This window comes from Oncorhynchus mykiss, chromosome 3 (genome assembly GCF_013265735.2).
Source record: "Oncorhynchus mykiss isolate Arlee chromosome 3, USDA_OmykA_1.1, whole genome shotgun sequence".
NCBI classification, from domain to species: domain Eukaryota; kingdom Metazoa; phylum Chordata; class Actinopteri; order Salmoniformes; family Salmonidae; genus Oncorhynchus; species Oncorhynchus mykiss.
Window position 1 is genome coordinate 34,306,775 of NC_048567.1, and position 23,037 is coordinate 34,329,811.

General features: G+C 43.8%; 1 protein-coding gene across 2 annotated transcripts in view; it reads right to left on the reverse strand.

Annotated features, from left to right (window-relative positions):
* Positions 1 to 22,049, reverse strand: part of klhl32 (kelch-like family member 32) — a 37,314-nt gene extending 15,265 nt beyond the window's left edge. The window contains exons 1-3 of one of the 2 annotated variants that reach the window (XM_036973916.1): positions 21,822 to 22,049; positions 8,703 to 8,800; positions 7,506 to 7,686 (exon numbers count right to left, since the gene is read on the reverse strand). In XM_036973916.1, the coding sequence (XP_036829811.1) occupies positions 7,506 to 7,686; positions 8,703 to 8,725 (204 nt within the window). In that variant the 5' untranslated portion in view covers positions 8,726 to 8,800; positions 21,822 to 22,049. The remainder of the gene's footprint in view (positions 1 to 7,505; positions 7,687 to 8,702; positions 8,801 to 21,821) is intronic. The other variant, XM_036973915.1, reaches the window with a different exon arrangement.
* Positions 22,050 to 23,037: the final 988 nt, after the last annotated feature.

Below are 23,037 nucleotides of genomic sequence, written 5' to 3' on the forward strand. Positions count from 1 at the left end.
TATATCTCTTAGGATGGGGCTTGGGCGGGTGTTTTAGTGGGGGTTGGGCCTGTTGCTCTGCTCAAGGCCTGGGCATATGTGCGGCTTTATTACAGAAGACTAAAAACAGTTGCATGCATTCGTGAATTGCAAAGCATTCATTGTCTAGGCTAATTATCCAAAGCTCCCTTTGTTATTAATTTGAAAACTAAAATGCTCGATTGCATTTCAAAGCATGAATGTCTCCTATGCTGTGTGATGCCATGAACGAATGACTGATTGATTAATACAGTAGCCTATATATTGAAATATAAGAGTAATAAGTAAGTTACGGTATTTCGTCTAAACAGGACATGCTCTTAGGCCTACAGCTCGATGGTGGTTATACAAGGCTACTATACAAAGCCTACTATTGTTAATGACATTACATATTATTATACCCTGGTGGGTTTTTTTCTAGGCTAAGATATTTCAACAAGTCCAGGCGATAACAGAGCTACAGTGATAACTCGAGCTTGGTTCCCAAGTTTCTAAACCCTACCAAACCATCTTCGGTATAGTGTTGCCTAAATATTTGAATTGAGGAAATGTGATAATCATTCAAATATTTTAGCGATCCCCAGTAGACGTCCTAAATGACCCCCAGCCTTCAGATGTGAGCTAAACAGTGCACTTGCACTTGAGATGAGCTTTAAGGCTTATGGATGCGAAAGTGAACTTTCATCATTTCCAAACGTTTAAGTCAGTTGTATGCTGATTTGCGATCTATTAACAGCATTATCATTAGGATATTAAATAGGCGCTACAGGCGCTATATCTTTTTTTATTGATGCAGTATTCAATTCATACGCACAAAAAATATATTAACTAAAGCATTCACTGAGAAAGTTGATACATGTGGGCCCTTCATATATAGGCTATGCAGAGCAACTTTGTTCAATTGATCAAATCAGTTATTGTAGACCAAAGAAAATGACAGATGTGGTGTTTTGTGCTTGTGTATATAATTACATTACCCGACCACCCCCAGTAAAACTAATCCCATATGAATAGGGTTTAAGGCAAGGGCTGTTTCCTCGTCTCTGACGCTGATGCCTCTGCCATTGTCCTCAATTCAAATATGCTGGTTCATTTTGCTATTATGCACATAGCAACATAGGGATCGGCGCCAATTCTACGGCGCACTGAAGACTATGTTTCATAACCACGGACAACGACCATATCCACCGCGGCAGAAAGCTCATGTTATAAAAAATAATATTATTTCGGTTTATTAGTGTTACACCATTATTTATAATATAACCATACATGTTTATGAAGTGATGGACTGTGCCTTCCCTGTGGCCTCCGCAATGGAGTAGTCCACTGAGACATGCACGAATCAGACAGATGTCTTGACTAAAGAAATCTCGGTCGACCAAACAGCCTATCGACCAAACAACTAAATGGGGCCGGCCCTACGATTTTCACATGGGGATTATTATTTTTATTTTTTTATTTTTTTACATGTGAAACGGCAAATGTGATTTTCAACATGAATCCATTCAACACAGTTCCCTCGTAACGAGGTTTTCACAGTAGGCTATAGGCCCAAAAGCTTATCACTGCATATTGGCTTTGCTTGAATTGCCCTGCCAATGCATTGTTGTTTTTCTCAGATCATTTAAAAAATATACAGTACCAGTCAAAAAGTTTGAACTTTTACATTGTAGAACAATAGCGAAGACATCAAAACTATGAAATAACACGTATGGAATCATGTAGTAACCAAAAAAGTGTTAAAACAAATCAAAATATATTTTATATTCTTCAAAAAAGCCACTGGTCTAATGTCCATTGCTCGTGTTTCTTGGCCCAAGCAAGTCTATTCTTCTTATTGGTGCCCCTTTAGTAATGGTTTCTTTGCAGCATTTTGACTATTAAGGCCTGATTCACGCAGTCTCCTCTGAACAGTTGATGTTGAGATGTGTCTGTTACATGAACTGAGTGAATAATTTATTTGGGCTGCAATCTGAGGTGCAGGTAACTCTAATTAATTTATCCTCTGCAGCAGAGGTAACTCTGGGTCTTCCTCTCCTGTGGCAGTCCTCATGAGAGACTGTTTCATCATAGCGCTTCATGGTTTTTGCAACTGCACTTGAAGAAACGTTAATAGTTTTTGGAATTTTCCAGATTGACTGACCTTCATGTCTTTAAGTAATGGACGGCCATTTGTCTTTGCTTATTTGAGCTATTCTTTTACCATTTAGGGCTATCTACAACACAACTGATTGTCTCAAATGCATTAAGAAGGAAAAAAACGTCTCCTTTGCCACTCGGGCTGATAAAGTCCTAGACCACGGTTACTCTACTCACAAGCAAGCATACAAGGCCCTCCCTCATCCCCCGTTTGGCAATCAGATCATGACTCTATACTCCTGCCTACAAGCAGAAGCTCAAACAGGAAGTACCCGTGACGTGCTCCGTAGATAAATGGTCCTCTGAATCAGAGGTTATGCTACAGGACTGTTTTGCTAGCGCTGACTGTACCCGGACTCCGCAGATAGCGTCGACAACTAACCACCTCCGCCACCGGCTTCATTAGGAAATGCATCACCAATGTTGTCCCCGCAGTGAAGGTTCGCTGCTTCCCCAATCAAAAGCCCTAGATTAACACCAAGGTTGCAGCGAACCCAGAGACTATGGCTGAGGACAAGAAATCCTGCTATGACCTCCACAGAACCATCAAACCAGCAACAGGACAAAATAAAAACAAGGTGGAATCCTATTAGACAGGTTCCAACACCCACCGCATGTGGCAGGGGCTACAGTCGTGGCCAAAAGTTTTGAGAATGACACAAATATTAATTTCCACAAAGTTTGCGGCTTCAGTGTCTTTAGATATTTTTTGTCAGATGTTACTATGGAATGCTGAAGTATAATTACAAGCATTTTATAAGTGTCAAAGGCTTTTATTGACAATTACATGAAGTTGATGCAAAGAGTCAATATTTGCAGTGTTGACCCTTCTTTTTCAAGACCTCTGCAATCTGCCCCGGCATGCTGTCAATTAACTTCTGGGCCACATCCTGACTGATGGCAGCCCATTCTTGCACAATCAATGCTTGGAGTTGGTCAGAATTTGTGGGTTTTTGTTTGTCCACCCGCCTCTTGATCACAAGTTCTCAATGGCATTAAGGTCTGGAGAGTTTCCTGGCCATGGACCCATAATATCGATGTTTTGTTCCCCGAGCCACTTAGTTATCGCTTTTGCCTTATGGCAAGGTGCTCCATCATGCTGGAAAAGGCATTATTTGTCACCAAACTGTTCCTGGATGGTTGGGAGAAGTTGCTCTTTCTCCCTTTGCTGAGAAGCAACCCCACACATGAATGGTCTCAGGATGCTTTACTGTTGGCATGACACAGGACTGAGGCTAGCGCTCACCTCATCTTCTTCGGACAAGCTTTTTTCCGGATGCCCCAAACAATCGGAAAGGGGATTCATCAGAGAAAATTACTTATTACCCCAGTCCTCAGCAGTCCAATCCCTGTACCTTTTGCAGAATATCAGTCTATCCCCGATGTTTTTCCTAGAGAGAAGTGGCTTCTTTGCTGCCCTTCTTGACACCAGGCCATCCTCCAAAAGTCTTTGCCTCACTGTGCGTGCAGATGCACTCACACCAGCCTGCTGCCATTCCTGAGCAAGCTCTGTACTGGTGGTGCCATGATCCTGCAGCTGAATCAACTTTAGGAGACGGTCCTGGCGCTTAGTGGACTTTCTTGGGTGCCCTGAAGCCTTCTTCACAACAATTGAACCGCTCTCCTTGAAGTTCTTGATGATCCGATAAATGGTTGATTTAGGTGCAATCTCACTGGCAGCAATATCCTTGCCTGTGAAGCCCTTTTTGTGCAAAGCAATGATGACGGCACGTGTTTCCTTGCAGGTAACCATGTTTGACAGAGGAAAAACAATGATTCCATGCACCACCCTCCATTTGAAGCTTCCAGTCTGTTATTCGAACTCAATCAGCATGACAGGGTGATCTCCAGGTTTGTCCTCGTTAACACTCACACCTGTGTTAACGAGAGAATCACTGGCATGATGTCAGCTGGTCCTTTTGTGGCAGGGTTGAAATGCAGTGGAAATGTTTTTTTGGGATACAGTTCATTTGCATGGCATAGAGGGACTTTGCAATTAATTGCAATTCATCTGATCACTCTTCATAACATTTTGGAGTATATGCAAATTGCCATCATCCAAACTGAGGCAGCAGACTTTGTGAAAATTTATATTTGTGTATATTTATATTTGTCATTCTCAAAACTTTTGGCCACGACTGTACAGTCCATTACGGATTACGGATCTGCCCAACGATGCCTCTTTACCAGACGAACACAATGCATATTATACATACTTCGACCAAAACACCAAGCCGTGCATGAGGGCCCCCGCCCACCCAGAGGACTAGGTGATCTCGATCACCAAGATCGCAGGCCGGACAGTATTGCAGGACGTGTTCTCAGAGCATGCACAGAACAGCTGGCAGGCATATTTACGGTCATGTTCAACCTCTCCTTGTCCCAGTCTGTAACCCCCACATCAAGCTGACCGCCAATATTCCTGTTCTTAAGAACTCTAAGGCTACCTTCCACAAAGACGACCACCCTGTATCACAATCACCACCTGCAATAACATCTGCTAAAGACTTGTATGTGACCAATACAATTTGATTTCAAATCAAATCAAATTTTATTTGTCACATACACATGGTTAGCAGATGTTAATGCGAGTGTAGCGAAATGCTTGTGCTTCTAGTTCCGACAATGCAGTAATAACCAACAAGTAATCTAGCTAACAATTCCAAAATTACTACCTTATAGACACAAGTGTAAGGGGATAAAGAATATGTACATAAAGATATATGAATGAGTGATGGTACAGAGCGGCATAGGCAAGATACAGTAGATGGTATTGAGTACAGTATATAGATATGAGATGAGTATGTAAACAAAGTGGCATAGTTAAAGTGGCTAGTGATACATGTATTACATAAAGATGCAGTAGATGATATAGAGTACAGTATATACGTATACATATGAGATGAATAATGTAGGGTATGTAAACATTATATTAGGTAGCATTGTTTAAAGTGGCTAGTGATATATTTTACATCATTTCCCATCAAATCCCATTATTAAAGTGGCTGGAGTAGAGTCAGTGTGTTGGCTGCAGCCACTCAATGTTAGTGGTGGCTGTTTAACAGTCTGATGGCCTTGAGATAGAAGCTGTTTTTCAGTCTCTCGGTCCCAGCTTTGATGCACCTGTACTGACCTCGCCTTCTGGATGATAGCGGGGTGAACAGGCAGTGGCTCGGGTGGTTGTTGTCCTTGATGATCTTTATGGCCTTCCTGTGACATCGGGTGGTGTAGGTGTCCTGGAGGGCAGGTAGTTTGCCCCCGGTGATGCGTTGTGCAGACCTCACTACCCTCTGGAGAGCCTTACGGTTGTGGGCGGAGCAGTTGCCGTACCAGGCGGTGATACAGCCCGACAGGATGCTCTCGATTGTGCATCTGTAGAAGTTTGTGAGTGCTTTTGGTGACAAGCCAAATTTCTTCAGCCTCCTGAGGTTGAAGAGGCGCTGCTGCGCCTTCTTCACAATGCTGTCTGTGTGGGTGGACCAATTCAGTTTGTCTGTGATGTGTACGCCGAGGAACTTAAAAATTACTACCCTCTCCACTACTGTTCCATTGATGTGGATAGGGGGGTGTTCCCTCTGCTGTTTCCTGAAGTCCAAGTACTTTTAAAGGCTGGTTATGGCACGCATCAACTCCATCATCCCAGACACCCCTGACCCACTCCAATTTGCATACCGCCACAACAGATCCAAAGACGCAATCTCAACTACACTCCACACTGCCCTCACCCACCTAGATAAGAGGAATACGTGAGAATGCTGTTCATTGACTACAGCGTTCAACACCATAGTCCACTTCAAGCTCATCACCAAGCATGGGACCCTAGGACTGAACACCTCCCTCTGCAACTGGATCCTGGACTTTCTGACGGGCCGACCCCAGGTGGTGAAGGTAGGCAACATCACCTCCGCCACGCTGACCCACAACAGTTGTGGGTGAACACGGAGTAAAGGAGGGGGTGTGTGCTTACTCCCCTCCTGTACACCATGTTCACCCACAACTGCGTGGTCATGCACAACTCCAACACCATCATCAAGTTGGTTGACGACATGACGGGGTTAGGCCTGATCACCGGCGAAAATGGGAAGGCCAACAGGGAGGAGGTCAGTGAGCTGGCAGTGTGGTGCCAGAACAACCTCTCCCTCAATGACGGTAAGACCAAGGAGTTGATCGTGGACTACAGAAAACAGGGGGCGAGTACGCTCCTATCCACATCAACAGGGCACTAGTGGAGCAGGTCGAGAGCTTCAAGTTCCTCTGTGTCCAAAAGGACTTAAAATGGTCCACACACACAGTCAAGAAGATGGAACGACTGTGCCACCTCCCCCTCCGGAGGTTGAAAAGGTTTGGCGTGGGCCCTCAAATCCTTAAAGAGTTATACAGCTGCGAAACTGAGAGCATCTTGACTGGCTGCATCACTGCTTGTTATGGCAATTGCACCACCCTCGATCGCATGGTGCTATATAGGGTGGTGCAGAACAGTACATCACTCAGGGGCCGAGCTCCCTGAGATTCAGGACCTCTATATCAGGCGGTGTGTGAAAGGGAGGCCCGGAAAACTGATAGAGACTCCAGATACCCAAGCCATAGACTGTTCACTCTGCTTCCGCACGGCAATCGGTACCGGAGCAACAAGTCTGACCTCAACAGGCTCCTGACCAGCTTCTATCTCCAAGCCATAAGACTGCTAAATAGCTAACAAAATGGCTACACGGACTTTCTGCATTGACCCTTATATTTTATTTTTTATTTTTGCATAGACTCTATGCACACACACACACACACACGCTTCATTTGCTCACACACACACGTGCACATTACACACACAAACAATCATCAAATACGCCGCTGCTACTCTGTTTATCATATATCCTGATGCCTAGTCACCTGACACACTATACATATCTAGCCCTACAACTCCAGTATCCAGTACATTGTATGGTATTGGCACTGACCCTGGAACTGAGCCTGTATATAGCTTACTCACTTTCTCCTGTTCTTATCATTTATATTTCTCGTGTGTTTTTGTTCTAATTTATAGTACTAGTGATATTGATTATTTATTTGTTGGGAAAGAGCTTGCAAGACAGGCATCTCACTGTACTTGTGCACGTGACAATACAACTTGAAACTACACTCTTAGAAAACAGGGTTCCAAAAAGGGTTATTCGGCTGTCCCCATAGGAGAACCCTTTTTGGTTCCAGGTAGAACACTTTTTGGTTCCATGTAGAACCCTCTGTGGAAAGGTTCTACCTAGAAGCTAAAGAGTTCTTCAAAGGGTTCCCCTATGGGGACAGACAAATAACAATTTTTTCTAAGAGTGTAGTGTCCTCCCCAGTCCCAAACTCACCCGGAAGTAATCGCTGCACGCCGCCAGCACTGCTTTATGGGCGTGGAACTTCTGGTCGCCGGCGACCAGGGTGACATCACAGAGTAGGCCATCCTTCCTCTGCTGGTTGAGGGCGGAGAGGACGGAGTCCTGGTGAGACTTGGACTGGCATAGCCTCTGGTCTGTTACCAGCTCCTGCCCACTGGGAGGGAGGGACAGAGGGAAGAAAGGAGCGGGAGAGAGAGTGAGGGAAAGGGAGAGATATCAGTCAAGGCTGTGGGAATATCTCTGTCTCTCGTCTCTCTGCTCATCTCATTTTAGTCATTTAGCAGATGCTCTAATTCAGAGTGATTTACAGGAGCAATTAGGGTTAAGTGCCTTGCTCAAGGGAACATGGACATATTTTTCACCTATTCAAGTGAGGGATTCAAACCAGCGACCTTTCGTTACTGGCCCAACACTCTTAATCGCTAGGCTACCTGCCGCATCTCCTTGTTTGTGTTTCTTGTTCTCCTAGCTGTCCATTTCATATGTCTGTTTATTAGTCAACTAGCTGTCAGTCCTTTTTTCTGCCTGTCTGCAGTTTGGTCTGTCACTACAAATAACTAAATACTACTGAAGGTATGCGAACACAAGTCTGGTGTGTGTGTGTGTGTGTTATCAGGGTTCGTGGTGAAGCACTGGAGCCCCCTGCTGGCCACCTCTAAGGCCCAGCAGCTGTAGTTCAAGATTGTCAACGGGCTGCTCCTCCCTAACTCTCTGTCCAGGCTGGACAAGGCCCCGAGGAACAGCCTGCCCTTCTACCTACAGTGTGTGTGGCCTGACAGAGTAATAGCCCAGGAATGAGGAACAGGTCGCCACAGGCTGAGAGGCAGAGTCACGATTCTAATCTGACAGAGAAGTGTGTGTGTGGAGGGGGGGGGGGGGGGGTTGACTGCTCTTACCACACCTGCCAACATGCTGCCCCACTGAAGCTTAGACCAGCCATGCCAAACTAAGGTTGGTCAGTGGTTACTTAACTGTAGTATATGGGGTGAGCTAACACTGCAGATGGCATTGCAAACTCTCGAAGGGCAAAATGAGTCTCACACCCGATTACAAAATGCTGGAAACAGTTGTAGAGCTGTGTGTGTGTGTGTGTGTGTGTGTGTGTGTGTGTGTGTGTGTGTTTCACTTGTGGTCATGTGTGTGTACAGATTCACCAGCTTACAGATTTACCTGACACAAGGTTCAGATGGCATGCTCCCGGAAAAGGAGAGAAGAGGTGGAACAGTATTCTGTGATTCCTGAGGGCTGCAGTTACTTCCTGCATTAGCCTGGAAAGAGAAACAGAGAAGGCACATTTCAATCAACTAACTGCTAACCCCTAATACAAAGCAGACTGAAAGTCCACCTGAAACTGAGAGGCACTTCAGCATAATGAATAGAATGACGAAGACGCTTCGTGAATTAGCCATCGGCCAAGAAAGACCACAACCTGGGCTTCCAACTGACACTCTGTGGCTAAGAATAGAATATGTTTCTAAACACTTCTACGTTAATGTGGATGCTACCACGATTACGGATAGTCCTGAATGAATCGTGAATAAGGATGAGTGAGAAAGTTAGACGCACAAATATCAATGGTGAGAGGTTAGAGTTCCATTGGATAATTTTTGTATTTGTATTTATTATGGATCCCCAGCTACTCTTCCTGGGGTCCAGCAAAATTAAGGCAGTTTATACAATTTTAAAACATTACAATACATTCACAGATTTCACAACACACTGTGTGCCCTCAGGCCCCTACTCCATCCACTACCACATATCTACAGTACTAAATCCATGTGTATGTATAGTGCGTATGTTATCGTGTGTGTGTGTGTGTGTGTGTGCCAATATTTGTGTTGTTTCACAGTCCCCGCTGTTTCATAAGGAGTTTTTTAAATCTGTTTTTTACAAAATTTTACTGCTTGCATCAGTTACTTGATATGGAATAGAGTTCCATATAGTTCTGCGTGACTCCCATAGTCTGTCCTGGACTTGGGGACTGTGAAGAGACCTCTTGTGGCATGTCTTGTAGGGTATGCATGGGTGTCCGAGCTGTGTGCCAGTATAATATTTGTGCTGTCCAACTTTCTCATTATTTCACTTCAATTCAATTCATTCAGCATTACCTGTAACAATGGTAGCGTCCACATTCATGTAGAAGGGTTTACAAACATATTCTATTCTTATTTACAATGAAAGTGACTCCAAAAATCACACAATATATAATTTACCATTCATTTCCATTGGGTACAAAATTATCTGAAACACAACCAAAACAAACAGAAAATGCATCCAACAAATGTGTGGTCACAAGCTTGATGTAGTCAATGCGTGCTAAGAATATGGGACCAAATACTTCACTTTTTACTACTTTAATACACATAAGTGAATTTGTCCCAATACTTTTGGTCCCCTAAAGTGGGGGGACTATAATTTCTAGACGGTTCACACGAAATGGATGAAAATACCCTCAAATTAAAGTTGACAGTCTGCACTTTAACTTAGTCATTGTTTGATTTCAAGTATAGAGCCAAAAGATTTTAAAAATGCTTTACTGTCCCAATAAAGCCACTGCAGGGCCTGGCAGGGCTATTTTAGATTCAAAATATATAAAACAATGTTTTTAGTAGCCTATTCGCCAAATGCGATGTGATGCACTTGATTCAGTTTCCCTGCATCCCGGGGAGGTGAAGTGTTCCCATTTCCCATTTCATCTCCCCAGAGAGCTAAATCAGGTGCACCTGTAGGCATATCGCTGGCCAATCAGATAGCTTAGATCGCCGTGTCTACAGCAGCTACCACAAGCCCACAGCAAATTTGATTGGAAATATAACTTTTCCCTGTGGTTCTCTGCCCATGCACCATAGTTAGGCCATTGATCATTTCATTGATGTCACACAATACATTGTAGGCGCACTTGATCTCCTGCGCCCAGCAGAGAATTGCACTGGTCTTGCATTTTTGACTAAGAAAGTGATCTTAACTAAGAAAAGGTTGTTGGCCACTGTTGTAGTCTATACAGTATGACCTATTATACGTATTAATTAGCGGTTCATTTGATGTTGTTTAATATGCAGCATGTAACCTAATGCAAACCTGATCTACTTTGATTGGCCTCCGTGACAGTGATTAAATGGTTACGTTTGTGGTCGCCGAGCCAGTGATCTGATAGGTTGCCAAGTCATATCAGGGCATTATGTTCTAGTCTCAGTCTCATTAATTAAACTAGGCCTATGGTTTATTATGTGTCTAGTTGCATGTTTAGATTAGTTTAGTAAGACTCCCATGAGCTACTGCACATGCAGCAGCTACTCTTCCTGGGGACCACATAAAACATACAAATACATGACAAACTACAGAGCAGTAATGGACAAGAACAAAAGAGATAAACATTTAAATTTAAAAAAAGAGAGTTGCAAGAAAGTCACCAAGAGACAACAAAAATAAAATGTACACTACTCATATACACTGAGTGTGCAAAACATTATGAACACCTGCTCTTACCATGACTTAGACTGACCAGGTGAATCCAGGTGAAAGCTATGATCCCTTATTAATGTCCCTTGTTAAATACACTTCAATCAGTGTATATGAAGGGGAGAAGACAGGGTAAAGAAGGATTTTTAAGTCTTGAGACAATTGAGACATGGATTGTGTATGTGTGCCATTCAGAGGGTGAATGGGTAAGACAAAAGATTTAACTGCCTTTAAACAGGGTATGGTAGAAGATGCCAGGCACACCGGTTTGATTGTGTCAAGAACTTCATCGCTGCTAGGTTTTTCATGCTCAACAGTTTCCTGTGTGTATCAAGAATGGTTCACAACCCAAAGGACGTCCAGCCAACTTGGCACAACTGTAGGAAGCATTGGAGTCAACATGGGCCAGTATCCCATTCTGTGTGGAATGGTTTTGACACCTTGTTGAGTACATGCTCCGAAGAATGTAGGCTGTTCTGAGGGAAAAACTAAAAATTAGGAAGGTGTCTTAATATTTTGTACACTCAGTGTATACACATATTCTTATATGCAGTACAGTTAAATTAGATATTTAGAAAAAGGCACTGTGATGCATGTTTTTATCAGTTTTTTTAAGCTAAACTTGCTTTTTGCCCAAGTAACCTCTTGTGGCAGAGCATTCCACGATGATATGGCTCAATACATAACTAAGCGATGCATTAAATATATATATATATATATATATATATACTGCTCAAAAAAATAAAAGGGAACACTTCAACAACACGATGTAACTCCAAGTCAATCACACTTCTGTGAAATCAAACTGTCCACTTAGGAAGCAACATTGATTGACAATACATTTCACATGCTGTTGTGCAAATGGAATAGACAACAGGTGGAAATTATAGGCAATTAGCAAGACACCCTCAATAAAGGAGTGGTTCTGCAGGTGGTGACCACAGACCACTTCTCAGTTCCTATGCTTCCTGGCTGATGTTTTGGTCACTTTTGAATGCTGGCGGTGCTTTCACTCTAGTGGTAGCATGAGACGGAGTCTACAACCCACACAAGTGGCTCAGGTAGTGCAGCTCATCCAGGATGGCACATCAATGCGAGCTGGTGCAAGAAGGTTTGCTGTGTCTGTCAGCGTAGTGTCCAGAGCATGGAGGCTCTACCAGGAGACAGCCCAGTACATCAGGAGACGTGGAGGAGGCCGTAGGAGGGCAACAACCCAGCAGCAGGACCGCTACCTCCACCTTTGTGCAAGGAGGAGCAGGGCCACAAATGTGCATGTGTCTGCTCAAACGGTCAGAAACAGACTCCATGAGGGTGGTAATGAGGGCCCGACGTCCACAGGTGGGGGTTGTGCTTACAGCCCAACACCATGCAGGACATTTGGCATTTGCCAGAGAACACCGAGATTTGCAAATTCGCCACTAGCACCCTGTGCTCTTCACAGATTAAAGCAGGTTCACACTGAGCACATGTGACAGACGTGACAGTCTGAGTCTGGAGACGCCGTGGAGAACGTTCTGCTGCCTGCAACATCCTCCAGCATGACCGGTTTGGCGGTGGGTCAGTCATGGTGTGGGGTGGCATTTTTCTTTGGGGGGCCGCACAGCCCTCCATGTGCTCGCCAGAGGTAGCCTGACTGCCATTAGGTACCGAGATGAGATCCTCAGACCCCTTGTGAGACTATATGCTGGTGCGGTTGGCCCTGGGTTCCTCCTAATGCAAGACAATGCTAGACCTCATGTGGCTGGAGTGTGTCAGCAGTTCCTGCAAGAGGAAGGCATTGATGCTATGGACTGGCCCGCCCGTTCCCCAGACCTGAATCCAATTGAGCACATCTGGGACATCATGTCTCGCTCCATCCACCAACGCCACGTTGCACCATAGACTGTCCAGGAGTTGTCCTCATCAGGAGCATGCCCAGGCATTGTAGGGAGGCCACACACACTACTAAGCCTAATTTTGACTTGTTTTAAGGACATTACATCAAAGTTGGATCAGCCTGTAGTGTGGTTTTCCACTTTAATTTTGAGTGTGACTCCAAATCCAGACCTCCATGGGTTGATAAATTTGATTTCCATTGATCATTTTTGTGTGATTTTGTTGTCAGCACATTCAACTATGTAAAGAAAAAAAAAGTATAGGGCTCTAGAGTGGTGTGGCGTAGCGATCTGAGGCCCTGCATCTCAGTGCTAGAGGCGTCACTACATAACCTGGTTCAATTCCAAGCTGTATCACCACCGTCCGTGATTGGGAGTACCATAGGGGGGCACAGAATTAGCCCAGCGTCGTCTGGACTAGGGTTTGGCCGGAGTAGGCAGTCTTTGTAAATAAGAATTTGTTCTTAACTGACTTGCCTAGTTAAATAAGGCCAGACAAAATTGATTCACTGTTTAACGGAATTCCCCCCCAGAAATGTGAGGCAATTTTTTTAATTTTAAATAATACATTAAGTGGATAAGGAATAACAGTACTTTACCACATTGTCCTAGGCTATATGGATATGAACAATAGGAGAAATATTCGATTTCAGACTGATTTTCATTTTATTATTATTAATACACAAATTAACATTCATAAACATTCACATAGAAATGTCATTCTATTATACATCCTATCATATTAAAACATTTAGAAAATACAAGTAATGTATGAATGTATCAGTTCATTAATCTACTTAATTGTATAGCCTAACAAATTCAAGAATGATTGACAAATAATTGTAATCAAATTAAAATGTTGACGCATAATAAAGAGTTCATTACCTGAATGCATCTCTATAGCCTAGGAGTTAACAAAATGTTCATACAAATGTGATTAATGATTAGGCCACTCAGACTAGGCCTTGTAGAAAGAGGGTCAATCAAGTTAGGTCTGCCAAATGATTGTAGCACTGCAAAAAAAAAAATACATAAATCCAGCCTTAGAGTATAACCTATCATCATCAACAAAAAAATGCTTAAGGTTACCGATCTGGGGATTGGTACTAAAAAATGTCTGCAGCATTTAAGGTCCCCAAGAACATAGTGGCCTCCATCATTCTTAAATGGAAAAAGTTTGGAACCACCAAGAATCTTCCTAGAGCTGGCCACATTACCAAACTGAGCAATTGGGGGAGAAAGAAGGGCCTTGGTCAGGGAGGTGACTAAGAACCCGATGGTCACTGACAGAGCTCCAGAGTTCCTCTGTGGAGATGGGAGAACAACTATCTCTGCAGCACTCCACCAATCAGAACTTTATGGTAGAGTGGCCAGACGGAAGCCACTCCTCAGGGAAAAAAAGCACATGACAGCCCGCTTGGAGATCGCCAAAATGCACCTAAAGGACTCAGAACATGAGAAACAAGATTATTTGGTCTGATGAAACCAAGATTGAGCTCTTTGGCCTGAATGCCAAGCGTCACATCTGGAGGAAACCTGGCACCATCCCTACGGTGAAGCATGGTGGTGGCAGATTCATGCTGTGGGAATGTTTTTCAGCGACAGGGACGGGACGGGGGGTCTAGTCAGGATCGAGGAAAAGATGAACAGAGCAAAGTAGAGAGAGATCTATGATGAAGTCCTGAGTTCTCTGAAGCAGGATCTCAGACTGGGGGTGAAGGTTCACCTTCCAACAGGACAATGACCCTAAGCACACAGCCAAGACAACGCAGGAGTGGCTTCGGTACAAGTCTCTGAATGTCATTGAGTGGCTCAGCCAGAGCCTGGACTTGAACACCTCTGGAGAGACCGGAAAATAGCTGTGCACCAATGCTCCCCATCCAACCTGACAGAGCTTGAGAGGATCTGATGAGAAGAATGAGAGAAACTCCCCAAATACAGGTGTGCCAAGCTTGTAGCGTCATACCCAAGAAGACTTGAGGCTGTAATCACTGGCAAAGGTGCTTCAACAAAGTACTGAGTAAAGGATCTGAATACTTATGTAAATGTGATATTTCAGTTTTTTTTATTAAATAAATTAGCAAACATTTGTTTTGCTTTGTCATTATGGGGTATTGTGTGAAGATTGATAAGGAAAAAATAGTGTTTTAGTACATTTCAGAATACGGCTGTAACGTAACAAATGCTTTCCGAATGTAACGTAAATATGTTTGAAGTGTACGTAAATAGATTATAGGCATTTTAGAACTCACAAATGTTTCTTAAAAAGACTAGAATAGAAGTAGTCAATTTCTCTACAACCATGAAAGACTATCATGCATGTTGATGTTAGTTCTGTGTGTGCAGTTGATGTTAGTTCTGTGTGTGCAGTTGATGTTAGTTCTGTGTGTGCAGTTAAGGGCATGGTGTGCTGATTTGTTTTGAGACAGCTGCATCTTTGCTAGGTCTTCCTTTGCTGCACCTGACCATATAACCGGATAGTAATTGTGGTAAATTGCAAGGATTATCCACACGCATTTCAATGTTCATTGCCTTTTCTTGCAAACTACAAAATAAAGGGGTACAGCCGTGTACAAATGGTAGAAAACGGGAGAGCGATATACCCAACACAACATGAGGTTAATGCTGTGCCAACTCTGGGTGATGACATCACAGCCAGGTAAACACCAATGTCCATAATAGCCATGCTCCCATGAATAGTAATACTACTATACTTCAGTTAAGTACACCACCTATTCAGTGGGAATTATTTATATAGTGTCCACACCATAACACTACTCTCCCCTTAATGTATTTTTTACTCGCAGGGGGATTGAAATGAAGCATACAAGTCAACAACAACAGTGTTTCCTTTTCTTTTCCTCACAATACTTTAGAACTGGTGCTAGTGTGACTGCAACTGTAAACAAAGACAAGACCTTTTTCTTTCAACTATGTCTGCTTTTCAAAAACACCATGAGTCGCCGAGTCTCAACTACAGCGTCGGTCTGTCAGGAGCCGTGTGACTACGCCGGGATCTGCGCCGTACTCCTGGTGTCCCACGAGACACAGGTGAGGCGTGTCCCAGTGGAGCTGGCTCTGAGGGCACAGGAGTGGGTCGGGTGTTTGAAAGAGAGTCCATCACCCTCTCCTGGAGCCGCTGAATGCCCCTGTTCCTCAGAAACAGTTCCCTGTGGTGTTTGAACTTGTGCACTATCACACACTTTGGAGCAAAGCTCTGTAGCATTGGTGAAGATATCCGCTTGATCATATCACAGATCCAACACTATTAGAATAGACTCTAGTTGGTTGAGTGATTAACCTGGGTCATGTTACAGGTATTAGTCACAGTTCCTCTTGAGCGCTTGGTGCACTTGGTGGCCTATAGCAGCACCCTGAAAGAAGAGGCTTCAGATGAGGCAGGTGAACCTGCAACCACAGCACTTCTACTTAAATTTTGTCATGAGATCCTCTCTGAGCTTTACAGGAATATGGCTCGGAATATATACAGCAACACCTCCCCCGTAGAGATTTTATAGATGCTATATCCTTGTATTCCTACTGCTGTATCATCGAAGGTGCTGTAAAAGTGAGTTCCGGAAATGTCTCATACTAATTATCGATATTATCTAAGATTAGCAAATGACTAATTTCATTAACTTTGTTTGAGGCTACATACATAATCAGTGCACGCAACAGAACAGTGTACTGTCTACAATCGGTTTGTAGTTTTTATGAAATAGTTCTCTTTTAAATCATAGCTAAAGTTATTGCTATGAATTCTGAGACGCGGTTAGCCTTTAAGGCTGGGACTGCATGTTTGTGTTCCGGATTCCTGTTAAGTACCAGGTAGTTGCTAGCCATCATGAAAATGAAGCAGGCTAACACTAGCAGTGCTAGCCCACTGGTGTTTTTATCCACGGCTGGGCACAAATGCTTTAGTGTGAGATGATTTCCACACAATCACAAGATGGAGATGAGGTGTAACTGAAAACTGGACAGGGATTTGTCAGCACTAAATCAAATCAAATTGTATTTGTCACATGCGCTGAATACAACAGTGAACAGTGAAATTGCTTACTTACAAGCCCTTAACCAACAATGCAGTTTTAAGAAAAAACCAACACAAAAAAAGTAAGAGATAAGAATAACAAATAATTAAAGAGCAGCAGTAAATAACACTAGCGGGGCTATATACAGGGGGTACCGGTACAAAGTCAATGTAATTGAGGTAATATGTACATGTAGGTAGAGTTATTCAAGTGACTATGCATAGATAATAACAGAGAGTAGCACCAGCGTAGAAGGGGGGGGGGGGAAATGCAAATAGTAGCCATTTGATTAGCTGTTCAGGAATCTTATTGCTTGCGGGTAAAAGCTGTTTAGAAGCCTCTTGGACCTAGACTTGGCACTACGATACCTCTTGCCGTGTGGTAGCAGAAAGAACAGTCTATAACTAGGGTGGCTCGAGACTGACAATTTTTTGGGCCTTTCTCTGACACCGCCTGGTATAGAGGTCCTGGATGACAGGAAGCTTGGCTCCAGTTATGTACTGGGCCATACACATTACCCTCTGTGGTGCTTTGCAGTCTGAGGCCGAGCAGTTTCCATACCAGTCGGTGATGCAACCAGATGCTCTTTTGAGGATCTGAGGACCCATGCCAAATCTTTTCAGTCTCCTGAGGGGGAAAAGGTTTTGTCATGCCCTCTTCACAACTGTCATGGTGTGCTTGGACCATGTTAGTTTGTTGGTTATGTGGACACCAAGGAACTTGAAGCTCTCAACCTGCTCCACTGCAGCCTCGTCGATGAGAATGGGGGCGTGCTCGGTCCTCTTTTTCCTGTAGTCCATAATCATCTCCTTTGTCTTGATCACGTTGAGGGAGAGGTTGTTGTCCTGGCACCCCACTGCCAGTTCTCTGACCTCCTCCCTATAGGCCGTCTCATCGTTGTCGGTAATCAGGCCTACCACTGTTGTGTCATCAGCAAAATTAATGGTGATGGTAAATGCACCACCATCAAGCAGCTTAAGGAAGAGATCCTCCGACTGCTCGCTGGGCTGCAAGAAAAGGATAACCTGCTTTCTAAGTACACAACCTTGAGAGCCCAGACAAACCGAATCTCAGTTATAAATGCTTGCGGGTAAAAGCAAGCAAGCATGAGTCGGGTGGAGTTGATCTGCCCCAATCCAACGGACAGATGTTAAGCTCAACTCTGCAGCTCATGTGAGACTGGACACTCAAGGCATAGGAGATAGGTAAAGACAGTCTGGCCACCCTTCATCTATCCGAGAAGATCCAATCTAGCTATCAAAGTTTTGGCCCACTTGAGACGGACCTACCACCCCTGGGAGTCAGCACGGATCCTGGGAGTATACCACCAGCCCGTGGCCACCTAGTGGCACCCTTCCCCCATGGCCACCACAGTTCAGGAGGTTGCTGACTCAATACAGAAGGGTCTTGGGCCATCTTCAACCTTCCTGGTGTTTCCGACGCCATCGGAATTTCGTGATTACGGTCTCGTCGCTGCAACTCCCCAATGGGCTCGGGACAGGCGAAAGTCAAGTGATGCGTCCTCCGAAATATGACCTGCAAAACTGAGCTTCTTAACACCTGCTCGCTAATCCCAGAAGCCAGCTGCAACAATGTGTCGGAGGAAACACTGTTCAACTGACGACGAGGTCAGCCTGCAAAAGCCCGGCTTGCCACAAGGAGTTGCTAGAGCACGATGAGCCAAGTAAAGCTCCCCCTGTCAAACCCTCGGACGACGCTGGGCCAATTGTGCGCCACCCTATGGGACTCCCGGTCGGTAATGGCACAGCCTGGGATTGAACCCGGACTATAGTAATGCCGATGCAGTGCCTTAGACAGCTGCGCCACTCGGGAGGCACATGCCCCCTCCCATGCTATCGGAAGGAGTCGGGAACATTTCAGCCGACTCGTTGCTCTAAACAAATACCTGAAGAAACTTTTAAAGGTTTGGGGACAAAGATCGTACTTTTTGGAGAAATGTCCTCTGGTCTGACGAAACAAAAATAGAACTGTTTGGCCATAATGACCATCGTTATGTTCTGAGAAAAAAGGCGGAGGCTTGCAAGCCGAATAACACCATCCTAACCGTGAAGCACGGGGTTGGCAGCATCATGTTGTGGGGGTGCTTTGCTACAGGAGGGTTTGGTGCACTTCACAAAATAAATGGCATCATGAGAAGGAAAATTATGCGGATATATTGAAGCAACATCTCAATACAGAAGTTAAAGCTTGGTTGCAAATGGGTCTTCCAAATGGACAATGACCCCAAGCATACTTCCAAAGTTGTGGCAAAATGGCTTAAGGACAACAAAGTCAAGTTATTGGAGTGGCCATCACAAAGCGCATACCTCAATCCTATAGAAAATATGTGGGCAGAACTGAGAAAGTGTGTGCGAGCAAGGAGGCCTACAAACCTGACTCAGTTACAGCAGCTCTGTCAGGAGGAATGGGCCAAAATTCACCCAACTTATTGTGGGAAGCTTGTGGAAGGCTACCTGAAACGTTTGAGTCAAACTATTTGAAGGCAATTCTACCAAATACTAATTGAGTGTATGTAAACTTCTGACCCACTGGGAATGTGATGAAAGAAATAAAAGCTGAAATAAATAATTCAATCTGCTATTATTCTGACATTTCACTTTCTTAAAATAAAGTGGTGATCCTAACTGACCTAAGACAGGGAAGTTTTACTAGGATTAAATGTCAGGAATTGTGAAAAACTGAGTTTAAATGTATTTGGCTAAGCTGTATGTAAACTTCTAACTTCAACTGTATGTTACCCCTTGGCAGCGTTATCAGAAAGCATGGCATTGATTTTCACTGCTACCTAGACGATACACAGCTTTACATTTCTGTATCACCAGAGCCATTTCTGACCCATCATGATTTTATTACAAGCAGGCTTGAGTACGTTAATGCTTTCCTGTCTGGTCTAACCAAGAAAGCCATTGGTTAACTGCAAAACATACAGAATGCTACACACATTACACTGGTTTCAAAGTCTCTGCACTGGCTGCCTGTGCATTTTAGAATACATTTTAAGATTATTCTATTGGTTTTTAAATCATCCCACAATTGTGCACCCCAATACATATCAGTCATGCTTTTGAGTTATGTACCCAGTAGGTAGCTCAGGTCCTCTGGCACTGGCATTTTAGCTATCCCAAAGCCTAGGACCAAGAGGCATGGAAAGGTAGCCCTTAGTTACTATGCCCCCAGCCTCTGGATTAGCCTGCCAGAGAATCTGATGGGGGCTGAAACTGTGGACACATTTAAAAGAGACACCTTTTTAGCTTTGCTTTTACTTAGGGTACTTTTTAATTTATTTTTATTATTCAGTTTGCTCATTTTTCTTGTTATTCTTTTGTTTTTTAATCCTCTTGTGTTGTTTGTGTAGTAATAAATATATATAAAACCCTTTCCTGGGTAGCTTATATAAAACTGATATCATTATAATACGCTGTATTTCTAATCATTGTATTTCTCATAACAAATTCTTTTTCTGATTTTATTGCAGATAATGTTCAGCAGATGCCTTATCTGGTTGAGTTCAGCTGCAGCAGGGTGACACTTCTGCATAGATGTCTTGCTGGACTGTTGGTCTCTTCTGACTAGGGTGTTTTCCTGTTAGCATGGGTGGGTAGTGAGGTAAGGGATGCTGTCCACTCTGGAAGGGGCCCAATGGTGTAGGGTGGAGTGGTGCTGGTCTCTCTGGGTGGCTGATGGTCATGATCTTGGAGCATATATGGCAGAGTTCCTCTTATTTTGGTTTTTGCTTTGTCCCAGAGCAGTTTCTTTCAGTTTCCTAGCAAAGATGTTGACACCTGTTTTTTTCAAGTGTACTGGGTCGTACATCAGCTGGGGGTGAATATCAAAGGGATTGTTCTTTAGGGAAACATTGTCCAAGAGAGCTCAGCTTTGTTGCTCGGAATAATGTGGAAGGGCACATCTCCATGTGGCAACAGGGTGGACATAGTAATTTTGGCTGCCACATGCTGCATTGCAGGAGGTACATGTCCTTGCATTGCCATCAAATCATTGATAAATCATGTTAAAATGCAAGAGTCATGGATTTACAAAGGCCTACAATACTATTTGGCCTGTAATGTGAAATCACGTCAGATGGCTTGTTGTGTGCGATCGATTACATTAAGGTAGGATACGCTATGCATTTGTGATAATTTAATGATTATCTGAGTGCCTCAATTTTGGCCCACCTACATTTTTTTGCTGGCCCTGCCACCAATAGATTTCTGTCTACACCACTGGTTCACGGAGTGACCTTCAGATGCATGACCATAGGAATCAAGAGAACGAGAGAGAGTGACGGGATACCACATTACACATCTGTCCTGTCCAATACCTGCCTTTTATGCTGCTCCAGTGAAAATGCCACTTCTCGTTTTTCAAGCTTTGGACAAGTAGCCTAGGTTGGATATATGCTAACCTACTTTGCTGTACCATATTTTATTGCCAAACATAATGTCCATACATGACTCGCGAATTGAACGATGTTTGATGGTTAACACGATATGGCCATGTTTATACATGGATAACGTAGCCTACAATTGACATCGCATGAAAAAGTACGCGCTGGTAGATTAAATAGAAGCAGGCCGGCGGTGGTGAGTATTTAATCAGTGCCGCTTGAGCCCGTTTCAGCCGAGGAGTCCGCAGGCCTTGGTCATCCCCTCTTAAATATCAGAGCTGTCAAACGTTTCCTAGCAACAAGGCAGCGGATCGTTCGGCCGAGAGAGAAAAAAACACGGGGTATTTGGGATAAACCCCGGTCTCACCAAAGTGTCCTGACCGCATAAACCTAGTCTCCGAATTGAACCCAAAACATATTTCCCGGTATAAATATGCACTTCTCAAATTTAATAACCACCCAAACCACGTATGCAGTAAGATTCTCCTGATGATGCACACCCAACGAGCTTACGCACCTCATACGACTGTTCTCTGGCCCTGTCCCCTCAGCGGTTCCGTTTTGTTGACAATCTGTTTTCTCCCATTTGATATCCGTTCGTGTTGCATTTGTGGTGAGCAGTTGAAACGAGTGCTGGTAAACAAGTTGGTCTGCGGTTTTACAGTCAGTTGTCTTGGACACTTGAGATGGTTACATTGTATTAGCTAAATTGTCACATTCAAACCCCTCCTCTTGATGTGGTCACATGCATTCGGTCATGTGGTATACAGCGCCATCAAGTGGTGAAATTGCTGTATGAGTACGTCTAGTAGGTTATGGGGCTTAGCCGTTATATTTTATAGGCTAGTGATAGTCTATGGGCCCAATCGAGAAATGGTCCCAGTTTGTGCTCTTGATTTGAATCGATTTTTTAATTTGATTTTACCATTTAAAATACATGAAAATGTTAAACCAGGCATTTCAAATGTGCCGAATACAACAGGTGTAGTAGAGCTTACCGTGGAATGCCCATTACAAGCCCTTAACCAACAATGCAGTTCAAGAAATAGAGTTAAGAAAATATTTACTAAATAAACAAAAAAAAATAAAAAAATAAGAAAATGACATAACAGTAAGGAGGCTATGTACAGGGGGTACAGGTACCGAGTCAATGTGCGGGGAACAGGTTAGTCAAGTTGTTTCCATTGTGGTCCTCTAGCCTACTCTGTTGTCATTGTGAAGCTAAACATTCCATACAGAGTTGGCAAGAGAGCAGAAACAGACTGGAAACCAGGCTAAGAAATGGGGCCTATCGAAATTGGTAAGTCTTTATGTCCAATACAACATTCACTGCAGTGTGTTTGAATAGTAAGGCCTATGCTAATTACCAGTTTACAAAATAATGTCAACCCATTTACTTATTTAGCCTAGAACTCTGTGTTTGGAGAATGAGCTGACAGCCCAACCTAGCACTGGCCTCCTGGCGAAACTGAGAAATCGGGGGAGAAGGGCCTTGGTCAGGGAGGTAACCAAGAACCTGATGGTCACTCTGACAGAGTTCCGAAGCTCCTCTGTGGAGTTGGAAGAACCTTCCAGAAGGACAACCATCTCTGCAGCACTCCACCAATCAGGCCATTATGGTAGAGTGGCCAGACGGAAGCCACCCTCAGTAAAAGGCACATGAAAGCCTGCTTGGAGTTTGCCAAAAGGCACCTATTGGACTCTCAGACCATGAGAAACAAGATTCCCTGGTC